General features: G+C 42.6%; 1 protein-coding gene across 14 annotated transcripts in view; it reads right to left on the bottom strand.

The window, feature by feature from the left end:
• nbeaa (neurobeachin a) overlaps positions 1-18,125 on the bottom strand; it is a 92,919-nt gene extending 74,794 nt beyond the window's left edge. For 8 of the 14 annotated variants that reach the window (XM_035943029.2, XM_035943033.2, XM_035943034.2 and 5 more), the window contains exon 1: positions 17,503-18,124. In XM_035943029.2, coding sequence (XP_035798922.1) covers positions 17,503-17,820 — 318 coding nt within the window. In that variant the 5' untranslated portion in view covers positions 17,821-18,124. Of the gene's footprint in view, positions 1-17,502 lie in introns of all 14 variants that reach the window. The other 6 variants (XM_035943027.2, XM_035943030.2, XM_035943035.2 and 3 more) reach the window with 2 other exon arrangements.
• Between the last annotated feature and the right edge of the window lie 3,823 nt (positions 18,126-21,948).

Here is a 21,948-nt window from a genome sequence, read left to right as displayed (position 1 = left end):
TCCCGCCTCCAACATCTGACTCAAACCTTAAGTGCAAGCTTAAAACATACTGTACACAAACACACAGAGAAGCGCGCACTCACACTCGCGCACACATTCGAGAAAGTCAGTCAAAACACACACACTCAGCATTCAAAGGGCAAAAGCCTTTTAAACAATTCATTGCAAAAAAGTCTTGTAGGTCTTAGTCATTCGCACCAACACTCTCACTGAGTTCGTCACTAACACATTCATACACGCTCACAGCAGCCGCAGCAACACACATGAATGACAGCATGAGTAAACACTAAAAGAGAAGACACTGGAGATGGGGGAAGAGAACGGCACGGTTGCAGAGAATCTACACAAAATAATCCAATAATAACGAGGTGCCATTTCATTTGCATATGAGTAGCTTGTAAAAGAAAAACAAATTTAATTTTTTAAAAGTCTGTTTACTGGAGTGGAAGGCGAGGAGCTTTAAAAAGAGCAGAGCAGAGAAGAAAGAGAGCAGCAAAGAGAAAGAGATCAAGAGGGGGAAAGAGAGGCCACATGAAAGTGAGGTCAGACATCACAAACAGGGCAGAAAGGAAATGCACAGTAACAGTAATGGTGTGAATGTTTGCTGGGGAAAGCAGAAAGAAATGACAGATAAATAGAGAAGACAGTCAAACACAGCAGATTCTTTTCAGCACAACGGACAGCTCCTGCTCTCTTTGCTGACAGATACACTGACGGGGAGAAGCTACGGTGGAAATCCGTCACTGGGGCTGCAAAGTTCATTGACAAACAGCTGAAGCTGCAACTGTACTAATTGCTGTATTAATACAGTCAATATTTTTCAAGGACTAAAAGCCTGTGACAGCAAGATATGAATGGCACCAAATTCAAAGTTGTGAGAGTCACACTGTTTGAAGGTGCAGCAGCAAAACAGAGCTGCACTGTTTCATGGCTGATATTCTCAGGAAAGAATAAAAACAGAAAAATCCACGTCAGAAACACATGCACGTACATACACACTGCAGGAACTGAGAACTGCAGCCAAGTGATCACAAAGCTGACTTCGTCCAACTGCAGTTTAAAATGTCTGCCACCTGATTGGCCAAAGAGGCTTAGTAACGGATCTAGCAATAAGCCTTGTCACATGCTATTGGGTAACAAACAAAAAACATTTTTCCCTTTTTGTCCCACAGAACACCACATGACACTCTCACACACATTATTACAAGCACTGTTTATAGATTCACAAAGCTTTCACAATTTCCAAACAGCATTCTAGCGTCTGCATGGAAATCTACATTCTATGGTGGTTTTATTATGACAGAAAATACTGCAGTTATGAAAAAAGTTTGGCATTATAGTTTTAAAAAATTCATATCCGCCAAGTTGGTTGTTTTTGCCTTTTGGCTGTTTGTCTGTCAGTGGGATATTGAATTAATATCATTTTTTCTATTAATTTCCATTAAATCTGAAGAACTGGCAGGCTGTAAGCCAAAGAAGAATTGATTAGATTTCAGTGGAAATCTGGATTTGGAAATATCCGCCAATTTAAAGTCATTTTCGTGCCATTCTTGAACCATGGATAAAAAGGAGATGGATATTTCAATTTCAATTCTGTGTATATTCCCCGCATCAAACAATTTGTCATATACATTTAGTGACTGAACGTGTGTGCTTGAGACTGACAGTATTGAACCACTGTGTAGAATCATGCCTCTCAGCTAAAATAATAATCCACTGCACTTTCTCATGAATAAATTTACATTTTTCTTTTTTTATGCAACACAATTCAAGCTAATGCTTATTCAGTTTGGGGGGGGGGCAGTCAATCCACTTTTATGTAGTGATAGCTGGGTCTTAGACAGCAGGAAGGAATACACGAGACTGACAGAAAAGAAAGGCACGAATTTTATCAAAACAAGCTAGCATTAGCAGTGATAGCCACCGCAGTTGATCAGACAACAAAAACACTGGAACGTGCAGAACGTCTAACAAATTATCAAATGAGCATCTTCTTGCAATTTGGACAGCACTGTTAGCTTTATAGACCCAAAAATATCCCAGAATCACTATTTGCCATGAGTCATATCAAGAAAATGTGGATCTTTGGTAATTCAACACCTGAACCCAAAAGCACAAATTACTGGATGAGCATAGATTTATCTTCTTCATAGCCTCATCAACGTTTAAGAAAATCTAAAACCTCCAGTAGCAATGGGACACCTACCCTCCTTCAGGGAAATGCCTGGGCCTTACCAGAACAGAAACCTTTATGATTTATGTCTCAAGTCCTTCAGTCTTATCGTTAAAAAGGGCCTTCTCTCAACAGGGAACGAAAAGGTCTCGAGGAGAGCGAAGGAGAGAGAAAACATCTAAAGTAGCGAGGCTCTGAGAGAGGACAAAAAAAGAACAAAGTGCAAAGAGAAAAACTACGAGGCAGGGAGAACAGTAGCATCAAGGAGAGGGAGTAATTGAGAGCTCAGCATTGGAGGGACAGCGTGAAACAAATGAGACATGCTGCTGGATTCTACCAGTCACAGAGAGCAGAAAGAAGGCACAAGTTAAATGATGGCATGTAGGAGGCAGGTGTTCAGGTGCTGTCTTTCACATTTTTGCCCTTTTCTACACGGAAAAAGCAGATTCTGTCTAGGACTAAAGGTAACTCACTTTCACTCTTTTTGTTTTTTTCTTCAAGATGCGAAGCAGGAAAGACATTTTTGTGTGTTAATGTCACAGAAGCCGCGAAAGGAAGGACTCGAGGCTTCTATTTTGTACTTTAACAAGGCCTTCACGCCTTGTCTCCTGATTTTTTCATTTCAAATGTGCTCATTTTAAAAAAGCTGAGAGGAAGCAAAGTCCTACAGGGCATCCTGTGTGTTGCTAACACCTCACTGGGTTTGTCAGAGATGAAAATAAAGACAAGAGAGAGCTACAAGTCACTACGAACTCATTATTTTTACTGAGCCTCAACAAGGAACAATTGATCTGTGCAACAAATCATATCTAGTTATGAGTGACCATCACCTTTTCTAAATGTATCTGAGCGTCTAACCTTGAGGTCAGGCAGGTGTGGACTAGCCGATGTTAAGTTCGAAGGTCACCAGATAAGCCCTGCAGACCCGACTCAGGCCAAGCTGGTGGCAATTCAGGATCACTAATCTGTTTGTTTGGTTTGGCTGTGAGTGTGTGCGCTGCGGCAGAAAGCATGTGTGCACGCATGTATGTCAGTGCTCACACGTGCACAAGCCTGCGCGCGTGTTCGCCATCCGTGAAACAATGGAGAGCACTGTTCCACTGAGCCACAGTTGATGGAGGATAAGAGAGGCAGCAAGCAGCACCAATGAGTCTCAGTAATCCATCATCATAAGACAGGGTCGGGAATGACACACAAATGCGCACACACACACACACACTGAGCAAGATGCACTTTGTGGGGGGGTTTTTTTGTACAAAAAGACCACACACAGTGGGCACCCGAAAGATAATCATAAGTCAAGCGAGACAATCACAGACTGTAATTCCGAGCTAAAGAAACACATGGAAACTCTGAAAGCAAACTTGGCTCTCAACATACCACTTATTATTTTTAACGCAAGAGAAAACCTGTTTTTAATTAGAGGTTTGGTCCAGAGAATCAGCTCCAACTTCAACTGCTGTCAAGGTGTTTCTGTGCTATAGGCCTGTCACTACATCAGCCTTACTTCAGACTTGTCCTCCACACTGGACAGTGGTGAAGACACGCCGTTTGAAGCCGGTGCTGTTTGAAGTACAGCAGACACAGCAGTAACAGTGTAGCAGTTGTCAGAATCTCATGCTTTGGAAGTTAAACCTTGAAAGGGGACCATTTGAAGTTTGCATTTGTGGTGATCAACTATGATTCCAGTGTCTTACGTGTTTAGGCAATTTTTTTCTTTTTTTTTAACGTGAACCTTATTTTACTGTCTAACACTGGAAACTTCGCCTTATTTGCATGCCTTTCAGGGATTTAATACATTAATACTTTATCTCATAGATTCCATTTCGATGGAATAATTTAGAAACCGTGCCATCATCCTGGAGGATATTTTCATGGATACTAATGGAGAACTAAGTGAGACATTTAAGATTCAAACAGCTGCAACTGAAACTCCGAATGATGAAGATAAGAGTTAAGTTTCAAAAGGGTCATATCTGCAACAACCATCTATTATGCATGAAGTAGACAAAACACTGAAACGCTGATTACTAGATATTTAATCTTTAATTGGTAACAGTGCTGTTTAAAGTTAAATGGCTCAGTGCAGCCTCCATGTAGTTGGTATCAGTGGCCCATATCCAACACAGCTCCCGTCAAAGTTAATTGAAATAATATTAAATTACAACAAGAGTATTGCATAATGACAGTCACACATGAATTTTGGGTGCAGAATGTGATCAAGCTAGTTCCTTGCAAAGAAATTCAGGCTCCCCGGATGATGATGTCAAATGTCAAATTCACTCACAAAAAACAATTTCCTATCAAAAGGTCATATCAGCACAAAATCCATTCTCAAATATCACAGCGCATTGCCAGCATGCACTTGCAGCCTTGAGAGCTCCGACTCTCTTTTTTGAGAAGGCCAGACACTTGGAATAGAAAATAAACACATATGACTTCAAAGGGATTGAAAGATTAAGATAGAATAGAAAAATTTCTAAAGTCTAGAGTAATGTCCACAGGAGAAATAACTCTGCAGACAGGGGAGGAGGATGAGTGAGTCAATTTTGAAAATCAAAAGCAGGAAGTTCAGAAATCATATATACGGTATTTACTTGGAGGTAAACATTCCTGTGTAGATCCAGTCCCTCAGGCAAACAACACAATAATATCTGAAGTTAAAACAATAGATACACACTAATCAATGTGTGCGTGATCCATAACAGCAATGCCAAATTAGTCGAATACCCATTTAGTTATTTGTGTAACTAAATAAACCATAATTTCCATTTGTGACCCCAGCGGTGACACGAACAAACACACTCAGACTGAAACTCTTACGGATCCATACATTAGCTTGATTATAGGAGCGTGCTTCTCTGCATTCATATTCTGTATTCCAACCTAACAGTTTTCCTGGAGCCAGAGCCCAAGCTTGGTGGAGGCAGGGTGAGGGTCAAAGAAGGGAGGGGAGTGGTGCTGGGGAGGATGTGGGTGGGTGAGGTGGAGAGGAGTCCGCAGGGTGAGTCACCATCACTGCCTAGCACTGGATTCCAAACCTCTTCCTTCATCTCTCTCTCTTCCAGGGTTTCTGAGTGCGAAAGTGCTCGCAGGAGGGGTGAAGCTAATGCCTGGCAAGGTGCTGTAAGATATCAATCTCAGTTGTGCTACTGGTGCCAGGAAAGAAAACTTCTTAGGATGGATCAGGACTATACGTTGTCTGATTTCCAGCTTACATTTCTTAGAATCACCTACAGTGTATAGAAATTCAATTCAATATCCACAGTAATGTACCTCTAGGGATATCAGTGTTGGTTTTTCCATCACTTTGCCCTAGTGCCACCAGTAGGTCGAATTTTTTTCATATCCAGAGAAATGTGTCAACATCTACTGGATATATTGGCACAATGCATACCAGCTTTACATTTGTGGTTTTACTTGAAAACTGAGCAAAAGTTGGTTGGATTGCCATGCTATATACACTGACCTGTCCGGGATAAACTACAGTAACTTTCAAGACAACTTAATGCTGAATTGTGAAATTCTACTTAGCAATTAGCATTTGTTATATTCAAGGTCTTCCCAACAAGTTCAGACAATGCTGATTGAGACTATCACCACGAGGTAAATCTTTCTGTATTTTGCAGGACGGTGGAGTTTAAAATCTGGTATCTGTGGTCGGTAGTGATGCATTTTATGTGAATCTGCAATAATTTCCCAGCTAAAGAGGAAAACAACTGCAGCGAAAGGGACAAAGAGAGTTACAGCCACTAGGAGTATGGAAAAACCTAGGAAGCATTGAAGGAAAGTTTCTTAATGATATTCCTATCAGTCTCAACTGTACTTTGTGTTTGGTGCTAAATAGCAAATGTTAGCATGCTAACATGCTAAGCCTAGATGGCGACCATGATGATGATTACACCTGCAAACGTCAGCATATTACAACTGCTATTGTGTGCAGGTTAGCATTGCTATTAGCATTTAGCTCCATACACCATTGCACTTATAGAAGCCCCTACTGTTGTTGTACACTCTTAATTGTGCTCGAGCATAAAATGAATAAATGTGAACCTTCAATACCAGAACAAAATCATTGTTTTGGTGCCTGCATTCAAAATTCTTTCAAAAATACTCTTCCACATTATCATATTATTGCACAACCTGTTTGTCCTAATCGACCTGGTGATGGCATGGGTTTGAAAACCACAGACATGACATGTAAAACCCTGGATTTCCAAAATTGTAGACTTTGCAGTTTGCTAAATGCATTGTTTCAAATATTGATTTCAATTCAAAAGCAATGAATGGTTCATCCCTACATCCAGACCTTCGTCCAACTGTTAGCACTGATTTTCACCGGTTAAAAAATGAATTTGCAAGTGTGAATTTTCATTCTCTTCATTTATTTAATTTAAAGTCCAAGCTCTCTATTTATTTCCTGAGTAGCGTATTTTATTGCTGCTTTTTGAAAAGCTGTTTTTCAAAAGCACAACATTTTTCTTTTCCATGATGATCAAGTGATTTACTGGTCTCAACATTACACCATCCACATCTTGTCATCAATTTTAATGGATTTGCAGTCTTTTGTTCACACGGTTTTTGCCTCTTTTTTTTTACTTATCGAGAGATAAAGGTGTAGCAAAGTCTGAATTAATGTTTTTTTTTTTTTAAAGTGAAAGTAAGTACCAACCAGCAGTCACTTTTAACTGTTAAACAATGCAGGATCTTAGAATTTGTGTGAAAATATTATTCAACAGACTACGTAAATTTGTCATGGTGTCAAACATAGGCCTAAAATATTCTCATATCAGTCATCAACACTACTGGAAGGACATCCAGCCCTCATAGAGAATGTTATTGTCAAATAAAGACTGGGTACTCGACAGAAGATTATGATACCATTCTTATTTCCCTTGCTGATACGAACCAGAGCACACAGACCAAACCTTATTGCTAAAACCAGTGCTGCAGCAGTGTTAGTCAGAATGTATCACTTCCACAGAAAAGGAGCACAATAAAGAAGCATGTTGTGTCACTGTCCGAGCTGTTTAACTAGTTCTCTTTTGAGTCTACACATCATTACCGAGGCTTTTTTCTTATCAAGCTGTGCTGTCTTATGAAAAATTCCATTCTGAAAGCCAAAAAAAAAAAAATCCTTGTTTAACCCTCCCCTTCATCTAGAGCTCATTGCCATTACTGAAGTGGATTTATTAGATGAAATCCTTTAGGGATTGCAGCTCTCTCTGCAGTCACTAGTTAAAGTCTATTTCATGGAGGGGGGAACACGCCGTCCTGATGGATTGTTCGCTCGGTGCAGATGGAAGAAACAGAAAGAGAAAATGTTTTGGCTGGAGACCGAGTGTCGATCTACAAACCAGTCTAATGTGGTGTTAAATGACTTGTTGCAGCTACTGACACTGTTTTGCAGGCTGCAGGGCATGTATGAGCGTAGCAGGGAGACGCTACATGTATGAAGTGGAATACGAAAGTTACACACATGCAAACACACACACACACACACTACAAAGTTGGCTATAATCAACCTTCGGCCACTGCAGTATGCAGTATGATGAATAGCTACAGAGTTAGATATACTTCCAGTAAAGCAGATGTGAGGTGTGTGTGTGTGTGTGTGTGTGTGTGTGTGTGTGTGTGTGTGTGTGTGTGTGTGTGTGTGTGTGTGTGTGTGTGTGTGTGTGTGTGTGTGTGTGTGTGTGTGTGTGGAGCCAAGGGAGCGAGGCGAAGTAGGCCAGCATGAATATAAAATCACCCCTGCCAGGCAATGATGTGAGCTACAAGAAGGAAGAGAGGACTGTGTATTTTTTTTTGTGTGCATGTGTGTGTTTGTGAACGTTGCCAGAGAAAATGTGCAGATGAAGGTGTAGGAGACTAAAGCAAAGGTTTGTAGGAACACTCATTTATCAACTCTCGGGGATGTCGGGGGCACACACTCGCCAGCGCACAAACACCAGGTAATTCAAACAAAGCAGCTTGTTATAAATTGGAGATTACCGCATTGTAGGGGTGCCAGACAGAAACACACACATCCACACACACAGATGCACACTAAGCAACAACCAAGTCTCAGCAGCGGTTTTGAGCCAAATGCTGTGTATGAAGACTCCATAGAAATGATCCCCATATGGCCCCCACCGTCCCCCCTTGCACACACAGACAATGCACACATTTTAGGAAGACAAAAAAAACACACAAAAGGGGCAGACACAATAGCATGAACCAGCCAGACACAATAGTGTTGAAATAGAGAGCACAGAGGAAGACAACAAGAATGATCAAGAGCACAAGCTTCTCGTGGCCTTTACATGAAAGTGCACAAATGAATTATTTACTAGGTCTGCAAAAGTAACTGGAAATTGATTCACAAAATAATGCTTTAATAATGAAGTCATCATTTTGGTTACTAAATAAGAATAACAATGGCTTTTTATGGTTTTACAAATGCATTTGTTTGTCTTTGGCATCCGTCATTATTTAGCTGAGTATTTTTCACTGTTGGACAAAGCAAAACTATTTCTTAGGGCTTACGTAATATTTTCATTTTATTTCTTTAAACGTTTTATGCAGAAAGTTTTGACTATATTTAAAGTTTTTATTTCAAAGAGCAATCTCAGAATTTGTCCTCATTCATTTTGGGTGTAATAACCCTGAGGAAACTGAACAAAAGACATTCATAGTACAAGGTGAAAATTACTTGCAGGTAAAATGCCAAACTCTGCAATTTATAGTTTCTCCAGCATCGGAGTGTAATGACTACAGCATCACTGACAAGTCTTTAAACCCCACATGTTCAATAACTGTGTTTCTCCAACTATATTCTGATCCACCTTCAATGCCTAAGGACCTGTGAAGTAGTGGATGGCCACCACTGTCAATAAGGACTTGACCGGTTAAATTAAAAATTAAAAATTAAATTGATCTTAATCGAACCCTCTCATGTCGAAATGCCCGGCCACTTTTTAAAATCAACAAAACTTAAATGAATGAATATGATTACTACAACTTCAATCAGAAAATAAGCTTATTTAAAGCAAAGAGAATGTCAGTGTTGGGTTTAACAGTAATTAAATTCTACCACAGTTCAGCAGTTGACGACGAGCAATTGCTGTCCTTGTCAAATTCATTTTTGCTTCATAATTTTTACTTCTGTAGCAGGTAAGTGCAATTTCTATATGGCTGATTATTAATCTGTGTACCAACGCAAACAAAATTTTTAGAGCACTAAAACAAAAGGCTCTACTATTCACTGTGTTTCAAAGTGGTAAAAAAAAACAACACAAAATAGGTGGTTTGAAGCTTCAGACAGTCATTGCAGCTCTTGCAGTGTTGCGATCCTTTTCTGTCACTTTCTTTCATCGGTGACAGCAGCAGCTGGGCCTAAGATTCTTATGTCGTCTCCCCCGTCCTTCTTTTCCAGTTTCTACATCCACACTGACAAAAGCCTATAGCTACAGTAAGTAAGAGGTGATGGCAGATGTATGGTTAACCACAAATTGTCTCCCACCAGACTTTCTTAGCTCAAAATGTGGAAAAGATGAGTAGAAGGAGAAAGTGTGTGTGGAGAAAAGGAACCGGAGAGGGACGGCAATGCAGACAGCTCCATTACCTCCACACAATAGGGATCATCCACATTCATCCACCAGCCGCTTCACCCAGCCAGAGTCAGGGAGCGGGGGACCAGATTACACCGAGGGGTTAGGAGGATGGATGTGCTTAGAGGAGATAAAGAATGGAGAGATGGAGGAAGCGACAGGAAGCTAACAAAACGTGTCGTTAAGCAAGGATGGGACATTTTTTTCTGTGTTCCTCCGATTCCCAGAAGGTGCCTTCACCCCCAAAATCTTACATGGCTTATCCTGGGAAAAATCCAGACATCCGGAAATAGCAGCTAACAAAGGATGAGGAGGAATTTAGCGAAAGTGAAGGAGGATTGAGGTGCTTTAAGACGCGGAGAGGTGAACGGTTTAGCTGGATGCCTCGTAGGCACGCATACAAATCAGGCCGGTGAGAGTTTGACACAAATCGTGTTACCAAGTCAGAAGGACTGAAACTGAAAAGATAATGAAGCTGGGAGGAATCAGTATTACACCTTAAAAAGACTCATGCAAGTCTGAAGCAAGCAGATCCCAGTAAGAGGATTTGGGATTGAAAGGGTTTGTGGTTTACGGAGCAATCTGACATTTATATTTTTAATTGGGTAATTTCCTTTTCCAGATATTTGTCGGGTTTTCCACATTTGTCCAGGATGCTTCGGCGGGCAGAAGCTGTCACTGGTGACCTTGATTTCACAGAGCTGCTCATGCTAACAAGCCAGTACAAGCTAATCCCACACAGTGACACCTGAGTGATGAAGAAAAATGGCCAATTAAATCTCAAAATGTCAAGGCATCTCTCGTGCTCTGTACAAAAACTGTGCAAACTCGGCCGTGTACTAAGGCCCATGGGCTTCCTACTGTATTTCACTGCTGTGTCACCGGGTGCAGAGCAGAGGGGAGAGCTGCGATACCCACAGCGTGATGAGGCACCACAGGGGGGCTGGAACTCATCAGACCCCGACAGAACACCATACAGCTGGACCGAAGAAAAGAACACCTGAAGGACAATCACAGACTTTTCAATATTCCCCTCTGAAACTCTCTGAATGCTTCTCATCATTTTGCTATCTTTAGTTCGCCACCTTTCTCCCGCCGTCGCTCTCCCTACAGCAAAAGGGCATCCTTCTCACATCATCTCCTTCCTCCTGTCTTTCACGCTCTCTGTGGCTCCTGCAGGGGTCAGGACAACCCAGCTGTGTGATAGATCGCAAAGTCACTCATGACCTTGCAGCAGAAGCCACACCCTCCATCCTCCAGCTTTTCGTACATGCACACACCCACGTATGTATGTGTGTGTGTGAGCGAGAGAGAGGGACAAACAGGCACAGAGAGTGTATATGTGTGTGTGTGTGTGTGTTCATGCAGTTAAAGTGGCAGGTCACCACATGTAAAAACATTGAGTTTTCTCCCTCGGGTCGGGACCGGCACTGGCAGTGGACCCCAGGCACAAACTGACTAAGCTCCTCTGCAGCATTACAGCGGCTAATCTTTCCCAAAAATAACCCCCAAATATGATCTGGCAGGAGACTGCAAAACACCCGGTGAAGAAACAAAATGTGCATCCTCCTTTTAGAACATTTTTGTGTTGAAATTTCAGGGTTCCTTAGACACTTTTTCAAAGTACTTGTAGGCAAGTCTCACCACTCAGCAACCATTTTGGTAACTCCCCTGTGCAGTTATTTTGGGTTAACTAGACTAAGTGAATGGGGAGAGAGCAATAATACAATGCAATGCTGTGGAACAAATTGGCAGTGAAATCTAATGAAAAACATTTTAGTGTCCTATTTTTGTACCAAAATAAAGGTATAAAGAAAAGATCTTTTCCTCACAGTCCATACATCTACTACACTTGTGTAAGGTTTCATGACAACAACTTCATTTACGGGTCAATCCCCAGTGCTCTGATGTGACACAATTGACACAAGTCATGGCTCTTGAACAACTGCCATTCTAATTCCTATTACTGATAAGAACACTCTTATTTAAAGTATTGTGACTGTTTGAAATTCATCTCCACCTGCTCCCTCCTGCCACCAGACAGCGGAAACTGGTGTGAATCTCAACTGCATCAGTGCTACAAAACAGCATATGTTTCTCAGTTTGATTCTTATGAAGCAAATGATTGGGTTTTTAGGGTGAGAGGCTGCTGATGTGTCTTCTCTTTGCTCCAGCATGAGCTTGAGCATGATGTTTGCTCTTCTTCACAAAAATTAAAGTAGAAATTAGTTCAGAAATAACTAAGTTTGCATTAAAAGTGGACATGATCAGCCAATTAATTGGTTAGCCGATGAACAGGAAAAAAAATTGCAACTATTTTCACATTTGTTCTTTCAAATTGCCGTTTCTGCGTTGTGGAGATCTGAAGCGGTTTTTGTCTTATGTGATGGTAGAATGAATATTTTTATTGGACTGACCCTCACCTTAAAAAAAGACATTTTGAAATTGTAATGGACAATGTTTTATTCATTGTTTTTCTCATTTTAAGGAGATTACACAAGTACTTCTAACATTACATCCAAATACATATAGTGAAAATGGGCATGTGAACAGAAAATATTACTACAATCATAGTAAAATGGAGAAATTAAACACAATGATTGGAACTGTCTCATATGCTATTTTACGCTGACATTACATCAAATTTAATGAAAAATCACAGTAAAAGGTAACTCTGGCTGAATATAAACTAAACAAACTAAAACTAACAATTATTTTCATTATCACTCAATTCTTTTCCTGATAAGTCGAATTGTCTGTCAAAAATTTGTAAAAAAAAAAAATACAATTCTAATTTTTTAAAGCCCATGATGATGTCTTCAAATCGCGCATCTATTTTAGTCTTGTTATATTTGAAAGTCCATTGCCCGAATTAATTAAGCGTCACTTAAGACAGGAAATAAGAATACAGCAAATCTTCACATTTAACAAGTTGAAACCTGCAACGTTTGTGTTCTTCAAAAAGCATCATTCACCAGGGGAAATGCCCTAGCTCACAATTTTAAATAAAGTGGTCCCCCCTCTCCACTAAAGTTCATGAAATTTGGCCAGTTAGTTTTTGTGTAATCTCACTGACAAACAGACTAACATAGTGATGTTTAAGACTGTCTTTTCTTTGTCTTTTGTTGGGTTTCTCTCTCTAATGTAATATTGTAAGGTCTTCACCTGGAGATGGCATTGGTATTGAATTATTGTTTACTTTTAATTGTGCACTATAGCTACAATAAAAAACACAGTGGAAAATAAATGTCTTTTGGAAACAACACTATACTCAATGTCAGATAACTGGTATATCTAAATAAACATCTGTTGTGTTTATGTCAAAGTATATTTCAATCCACACTTGCCAGGAAATGCATTATTTATTCGACTACTTACGTCTATTAGTGAGATGTTTGTTGGGACACTCAGCAGCATGGCTGTGCAAGCACAATGACGCATTGTTATTCGCCTGCATGGCCATACAAGCAGATAACGGCGCTTCAGGGAAATAGTTAGCCTCTGCCCCAAGTCTGCAGCCACAGGGCAAGCTGGATGATCGGTTCAATTAAACTGAGTCCTCAGTACTGATGTTTCAAACCACCTCAGGGCAAAATGGCATACCGCATAATACATTTTGAAAACAGGCGACCTATTCCTTTCCAAATCTGCGAGGTATAAATCAGCATGCCAGTGTCGCTGCACTCCAGACAGTCTGTCAAGCAGTGCTGAACACATGACAAAACACCCTCATTTTTCCTCATCTTCCTTGAACTTTCTCTGGTATCATTCAGAAAAGAGTTAAAAAAAAAAAATGTGTGTAGTTTGAGTTTGTGTCTGTATTCATGATTCAATGTCAAAATAAGCACATCTGAGTGAGCGCATGTGTGTTTTTTGGGTCTGTGTGACTCAATATGTTGTGCTGACTCCGACTCTGCTGGCTGTGGACTCAGTATCAGGTGACCTTGGTGATTGTGGAGTGTGTGTGGACAAGGATAATGAGACGTTTGCTAACAGAGACTCGGGGGGACCTCTGAAGGAGCTCAGGTGGGGATTGACACTGCCAGAAGATATTGCATCTGACCAAGGAGGATGATGCATGAGGACATAAAAGGCAACGTGCCGACATGAAGACCAGGAGTGTGTCACCTATCGTTTTCTAAGCCAGAGAAACTCACTGTTTTGATCCCAAAAAAGCATTACAACCAGATAAAGCTGCCTATAAATAAGCACAGCTGGTGCTGTACTTAGGCAGAAAGAATGACAGTACTGTCTGTGGATGCATTTGAAATGTATGTCTCAGTACTTCAAATAAAGAATAAGAAATGACAGTAGGGTTCAGACAGACAAGTCACATGTCAACCCCTTTCCTTCTGTCAGCAAACTCTGCTCCTCACCTGGTTTCCTCTCTGGATAACCAACAGCACAACACAAATAAGCAGAGGCTGGAAGAGAAGTGGCTGCACATCGAGGAGAAACATATGAGGTTTCAATCCACAGAACCAGCAGTGCAGTGAGAAAAAAGAAAGCAATGTCTTCTAAAGGGGATGACACAAGCAGTAAATGGGCCCATCACTACACCACAAAGTATCCTGTCCTGTGGAGTATCATCTGCAATAGTGACATCCAACCTTTTTGTTTGTCCACAAAGTAGAGCATCACCAATTGAATACATCCAGGCCAACCAACGAGAGATTTTGTTGTCCGGTTTTATCCGAGGCCTGAAAAGCTAAAAACTGCTCAGTAATTCTCAAGAAGAGGGGGGAAAAAAATCAAAGATTAAAGGAATATCTGGAAAAATAAATCTGCTTCTGCTCTCCTGCCCCATTAATCATCTCATGACCCCTCAGATTTATCTCACAGCCCCTTGGAAGGGACTAAACTCCCAGGCTGAGAACCGCTCAGCTGTAACATTTGCATTAGCCGTCTTGATGCACATCTAAACATGGACGGACTGGTGACAAATTAAAAAGCTGAACAAATGAGAAGAGAAACATCACAGATGCTTCCATGTAGGGATCACTGAAGTATGAAAATTGTATGAATCACACGCTACGGCCTTCGAAGCCAAATCTCAATTCACTTCAACCCCTATGGGAGGTTTGAGAATAAATTTACCCATCTGAATATAAATCAACCCTATAGACTAATACAGCTGCACTGGAGCGCACCTTGCTCTCTGATTTGGTCCTTGTTGTTGCCGTCTAGTGCAGAGAAATATTAGCACATGATAGGAGGCAGAAAGACAAAGGAGAAGCATGAGAGATAGAGAGAAGCGCTGTGACAGAGTGCTGTGTGAGAAGTCCGGAAGTGGAAAGCAACACCAGGTGGTCGAGCGTCTGGATGCAGGCAGTCAAAGAGCAGTGTTGCCTTGACAACTGTGATGCCTTGTTGATGATAATAGCCGAGCACCTCACCGCTAGCACCCCACGCAATTAATGCACGCATACGTATGCACTGCATGGACTGCAAGTGTTGAATTGTATTTAAAAAATACTATTAGTTCAATATATTAGTTGTGCGCTACACAAGGCAGCAATGCAGCACTCTGGCCATGTCAACTGTTATCTCTCTCCTTTTCTTTTCTTTAATTCCATAGTTCATCTCCAGGCACAGGCCAGCGTCGTGCCGTATAGAACAGGGAGCGTATCTGATAGAGCCGACAAGCCATCTGTTCCCAGAAGCCGCAGTGGGATCTGATCAATACGACCACGGTGGACGGAGAATGTGTCTGCTGTGGTCTCCCACATTGACTGGAATAATGGATCAGCTTTTGGGTCACAGTGGACTCATTGTACCAGCAGCATGACCACTGAGGTTTCCTGCCTCCACACCTCTTTGTTTCAACTCTTTTAATTAAGGAGCTGGGCAGCAGAATTCCCTAACAGGCTTAGCTATTGGCAGCCTTGCAAACCAGAACTGATTGTTCAATTCAGGATTTAGCAAGTAAGGCTTTGTATGACCAACGCATACTGCTTTAATTTGTCGGGCCTTTTGTGCGTTAATGCATCGGACCAACGTCCACAAATAAAAAATGTTGGCCTAAAAGCAGGTATTTACATAAAAATCACCAGAGAGTGCATTTCAGATGAATGCTCTGATGAGCTTTCACTGATCTGATGTGGGCCAATCCAGAGTACTCTCCTCTTCCGCTGCATCAGCTGGTGATTTCTGAGCACATAGCCACTGCAGCATCCTACAACCTCCTCCTCCTCCTCCTCCTCCTCCATTCTCTCTTCTCCTCCCCCAACCCCTCTCCACCTGCTTTTAAATGCATGGCGCTGCCCTGCCAAGCCAGTCTATGCAGGCAGAATCACTTCTCTCCGTCCCTCCTGAGTGGAGGAGGAGGAGGATGAGGATGAGGAGGAGGCCATGAAGCAGGATGGATGGTTATCGGCCTGTGCGACCCGGGGGGTTGTACGAGAAGGAAACAAGGTTGGAGTGAGCCAGCAAAGCCCCTCTGCTCTTCCGTGTACTACCGATAATCGATTGGGAGATGAGAGGCAACCTGAATCAGGATGGCTCACCACTCTGACTGTTAGGGAAAATGGCTTAGCCCAGCTGTAGGCTGTCCTGCTCCAAGCATCCACTGAGTAAATAGGCCACTGGCAACATGAAACCCTGAAATAGTCCAGAAAACACTGCACTGAAATCAGTTTAAATACCAGCTCTATATTAGTCCACCTCTTCCTCAAAAGAGAAACGATCAGATGATCAGAGCCCCCCTTTTTCCTTGGCAGATATGGAATATCATGCAGTACACGCCATCGCCTGATGCATGGAGAGGGGAAAACAGCCAACACACACGTCCTATATCCCTCTAAGTCTTCCGGACCTGTGCATTTTGCTCATCTGTTTCGTAACGATGCACACCAGTCATGTCAAACCCCCCCGGCTGGATTAAATCCTCTGGATGTGTTGTGTAGGGGGTAGGCCCAGCATCGCCGACACAACCTCCGATGTGAAGGGGCAAAAGCTGAGAGGAGGAGGGGGGTGGCAACGTATATCTGCTCCATAAATAATCGCGGTTTGAAGCACAGTAATATAAAGCACTAACCGCCTCAAAGCTACCTATACATCACTCCTTTGCGCACAGGATGCAGGGCCCAGCCTTCAACAATAGGCCTGTGCATAAATTGGAGCCATTCTCATCCACACACATATGTCGATGGGTAGCATTAATGCTAGTCGGCCTTTGTCCGCGTTGGATCACTGTGTTTCCGTGCTGACAGACGTGATTCGGCTCTTTAGGAAATCGATTTGATTCCGATTTTGGGGGGGGGTTCGGTGTTGTGCGCAACGTTGTGACCGTTCGCCGTCTGTTGCAAACTGCCTATGCATCACTTCAGGGCACAGATCGGGGTCAGGAGAATAACCTGCACACTCCGCACAGTTTCACTCTAAACGTCTTTTGCCCGTCTGCACCGCAAACGGGTCATTTAGTCAACAATGGCTGGAGATCAGACAACCCTCACTGCCTTGGTGGGGTCACATGCTTCATTCAGCTTTACAATAATACTGCTTTATTTATCCTCCCCCCAACAGGAAGCCTCGCTCCTTTCTTAATCTACAGAAAATGAAGAAAATAAACAACACATCCATGTTCCGAACAAACAAATGACATCATCCCCTGAAAGCCACACAACCAGGGGAGTGAAGCATCGTAAATAAAACATAGCGGGTTAGGGCGCAGTGATTCTACTGTGTTCTATGGCTTCCCTTCTGTTTTCCAACACTGCGTGGTCCCGCTTAACTCACCAGGTTCAGCACCGTCTCCACGATGTCCCTGTTGCTAACCTCCCCGACCTGGATCAGGCCCACCAGCACGGCGAATTTCATCTGGATATTCCTGATCGGCACGGCGGGGTTGATCACCCCGGCCGGGAGAACCATAGAGCCGGCTGCAGACACCATCCTTTCCCCGGTGGAGCCGGAGCCAGCGCCCGCGGCGACCTGCTGCTGCTGCTGCTGCTGCTGCAGCGCGGAGGAGCCCGGCGGAGGATGGGGGTCTCGGTCTGTGTCCGTGAGCGAAGAAGCAGAGCCCGGTGGTGCTGAAACCGGCTTCTCGCTCGACATTTCCCCTTTGGAAACAGGGAGGAGAGGAGCGGTCGCCGCTGTCTCTCACACCTGCTCTACAAGCTCGGGCGTCTGCTGCTACCGCCGCACAAAAACCATCCAACTGCGCAGGAAAAACAAGGGGGGGAGCGCCGCTTTTTGAAAAAAAAAAAAATCCTCTGAATTCACCCTATCCTCCTGAAAATGTATAGGGATTCATAGGGCTAGAAAAAAAGAGGACGGAGGCTTGACGGAACGGTAGCCTACGCTTCTCTCTCTCCTCTTTCTGTCTCTCTCTCATTGGCAGGTTGCAGTCAGTGCGGTCGTCGAGGAGACAGCGCCATGTTGACGCCCCCTGTCTGCGGTAGCGCGCTTTGGCCGCGCATGCGCACCTGCGGCCTTTCTGGGAGGGTGCTGAAGCGGAATAACATGGAGCCATCCATGCATGGGTTCATACAGAGCACAGCAGCGCCCAAAACCGCTGGATGTTGTTGTTTTGCTTTGTTGCTTAATAGATTTTGTTAAGACTTAGTGGCTGCGAAGGTTCAAACGTGGAAGAATACACAGTTTTAAAAAAAGAGGAAAAAAATGCAGCAATAAATAGCTTTTACTGGAGGCTGGATTTGGAGTGCAGTGCAGTGCAGGGGCAATTCAGATGGAGTTCATGCAGGGGTTCCTGGTTTCAAGACAGAGGCTGTTTATATATTCAGAAGCAATCCATCTGGCCCACTTATTGTTTCCCCTGGTTTAACTCTGCTGCTGCTGTTTCCTCATTAGGCATCCCAGGATTGCTCTCCTGACACTCATTTCTTCTTCTATCATATTTTTCCCTTCACTCTTCTTTCTCCGGTGTCCTCAACCCTGTTCCCCTTCCAGCACTAAAATATCACTTTTTACACCCACTTTCTTACCTCATCACCTCTCCTCCTTCATCTATAGCGCCTTCTGGTTTATCAAGCATCCCTACAGAATATATTAACCAAAACTATCAGCGTCAGTGTATTTTTTTGATGCACTACCCCCTTCTGATTTCACTGTATTATATGCAAACGGTTTGTTTACAGGCAGCTGGACTGGATGATGCCACAATGTCCTGCATGTTTAACCATGCCTGGATGCTGTTGTTTTGGTCATGCATTAATTTGAGACTCGCAGGTCCAGCCACAGTCTCTCACACAGTTACAGTATCCTCTGGTGGCTGCACAGGCCGAGCCTACCAGTCCACTACCTGTCTGCATACATAAGCCTGTTTCACACCCCATGTGTTCTTCCACCAAGGCACATCTGCCGGGCAGGATTTCCATTAGCGAGGTGGCTATAGAGGCTGATTGGTTACTCTGCCCGTGCACGTCTGAGTGTATTCTCTTACAGGCAGGCAGCGATGCCACTTGGATGTCTCGCTCCTTGTTGTCTTGAGATGCTGACCGTTGACAGGGGCGACGAGCACTGGGTGACGTGGGAGTGGAATTTTCAATCTGTGCCCGTGCGCGATGTGTTGCACATTAGAGAATTTTACAGATGAGCAGAGGCCATCTCATCTATCCACCACCCCCCCATCCCTGAACCCAATCATCAGCACAAAGGAAATGAAAGAGACAATCACACACACACACACACACACACACTCCATCAACTGCACACTTGCATCCGTTACACACTTCCCTCATACTCAAGAGAAGCAATTTCTCTAACACATGCTATCTAGCGCTGAGACGTGCACACACTTGGGCTCACGCACACACTTACACAACCACAATGGCAGGCTCTCTCGCACACAAACACACTCCTCTTTGTTTTCAGACAAAGGCTTGCTTTTGCAGCTTTGTCGTGATTTCACAAAAGACTTCTTTAGGAGAAAGAGAGGTCTTAACCGGGATCTGGCTGGTGATTGGGTAAAAGCATTAACATTGTTCTCTCTCTCTCTCTTTCCCCACCTCTCTGCCTCTCTCATCTCTTATCCACCTCGTGTCTTTCTTTCCCTTCCTTCACCTCCAGTAGAGGTGCAGTGCTCGCGGGCAGGCAGTTATTTTCTTCTCTGTTCCAGTGCAGCTTTGTAGAGATGTGTGGAGGTAGTGCCAGCGTCCTGTGTGGGCTGATGATCAGAGTGCTGGAGCTTCAGAGGGGACTGGGACTCAGTGAGGATCAGGTAGAGAGAAAGCAGCGGAGGTGACGTCTGTCAGAAAGGGTTTGATCGCTGGCGAAAATACAGATTGATTCACAGAGGTTGTTTTTTTTTTCTTGTTGGTGTAATAGTTGTGGGTTAGATTTGACAAAACCTACTGACAATCAGCTGTTTGTCATTTAAATGGCTGGAAAGTCAGACAGGTGCCTGGACAAAAGCAACACTGCAATTTTTCTGCGATAAATAGCAGGATGGATTGGATTTGAGACTGTCTATTCTCCTTCCCTGTTTCCTCCTGCCATTAGAGGCAATTGAAAAGCAGACCTGTTGATGCACTGGGATGACCTCAGATGGTGACAGAATCACAGGTAATAACTTCCTGTGTTCACGGACAGAAATGAGTCACCATTAGGATGGCTGTGCGTGGGTGTGTGTCCATGCATGTTCGTATCTGTGCGTATTTGCGTGCATGAGGGAGAGTGTGAAAGAGATAAGAGATGGATTACAGTACAGCAACTTTCTGAGATTTCTTGTCTCATTGATCCGTTAAGCAGTTTTGTGCGATTTCTATGAATTCAGTCTTTTTCCTCGAACATTTACTGACAATAAACTTAAAAATACATATGAGCTGAATAAGGCTGGACCAAAAGCTTTTCTTCTCTGCTTTTTTCATTTTTCTCTGTTCATTATTGCTTTTCGAATAAAGAAAGAAGTACAGGCACAACCCCATGGCTATCATATTGTTAGAATGGTTCCAAATAAGGTTATAGTATGTAATCATTTCTTTTCAGCCGCATGTTCTGCCATCTTATTTATTGCATTGTTCCTCTTGCTTTTCAGTACAATAATATTGCTTTATTTCTGTTAAAGAAACAAACCAGCGAGGACCAAATGTAGTTTTTTATATTTGGAAATTTTAAAGATCGAGTTAGTTTTACCTTGTTTATATGTCATCAATATGTCATCTTTTTATATGCTAGAAGATATCATCAGTGAAATAAGCTGTCAGTTTTCACAATGAACCTGCCAATATAAAAGTCTCAAAAACATGGACTTTGACTTCAAAGTTTTCAAACCTAAGGAACCAGTCCTGTCAGTTTGCAGGGTGGAGCGTTCCGCATCTTTTTTTTTTTTTCAGAATCCAGTTTGAACACGTGTGACTGAATTACTTCAATACATCTTGCTATTGTGTAGTAGTTTTACATTGTTTGAGCAGAGTCATAGGTGAGCTGGTGTGCTTGAGCTGTAGTGGTGAGAGGTGGAAAGAGAAAGAGAGGCTGGGACTTCAAAGATCTGCACATTGTAGAGGTACACTGAAGCCATTTCTAAGAAGGAGGGAACTAGTCTCCTTCCAAATATGTAACTTTGATACAGAAAGATTCGTTTTTAGGGGTTCAATCAATGACCTGTGAGGGAAATTACTGTTTTTATAGGAAAGAATACAAGAATAAATCACTTAGTTGCACAGAAATTAAGAAAATTGCATTCTCAAAGCTACTGGAACCTGATTTGTATTGAAGACTCATATTACAGTCTGTCTCTACTGGCAGTTTTTTTCACATCTTCACTGATAAAAACACTTAGCAATAGACCTCGTTCACAGCAGACGTTTTACTTGTATGGCACAGGTGAGGCAAATTTAGTTGACAATGGCTCAGTGCCATTAAGTCTCCCACTGTGCTATTACATTGAGCCAGACTGCACAATATAAGGACACTGTCTGGAAGTAGCTCACCTAAATGAAATGCGGCCATTTGTAATGTCATCAATTAAAGCTGTGCTTTTCTAGCTATGAAGGGCCAAAACATCTGCTGTGAAAAGGGTCTACAGACAAAAACACTTTAAGACCACATTCTGAGAGCATTAGACAAGGTTTCCTTATTGCCTGCTTGCAATCCAGGGGCTAAGTACGTTCATCACACAGGTTATATTCCCTGACAAATCGCTTAGATGCTTTAATACAGGTGGAATGGCAGAAGACAATCCTCAAAGGACACCCCAAAGTAGCTTATTAAAGTTTTAAAGAT

This window comes from Amphiprion ocellaris, chromosome 14 (assembly GCF_022539595.1).
Source record: "Amphiprion ocellaris isolate individual 3 ecotype Okinawa chromosome 14, ASM2253959v1, whole genome shotgun sequence".
Lineage (NCBI taxonomy): Eukaryota > Metazoa > Chordata > Actinopteri > Pomacentridae > Amphiprion > Amphiprion ocellaris.
This window is presented reverse-complemented; position numbering and strand designations above follow the sequence as displayed.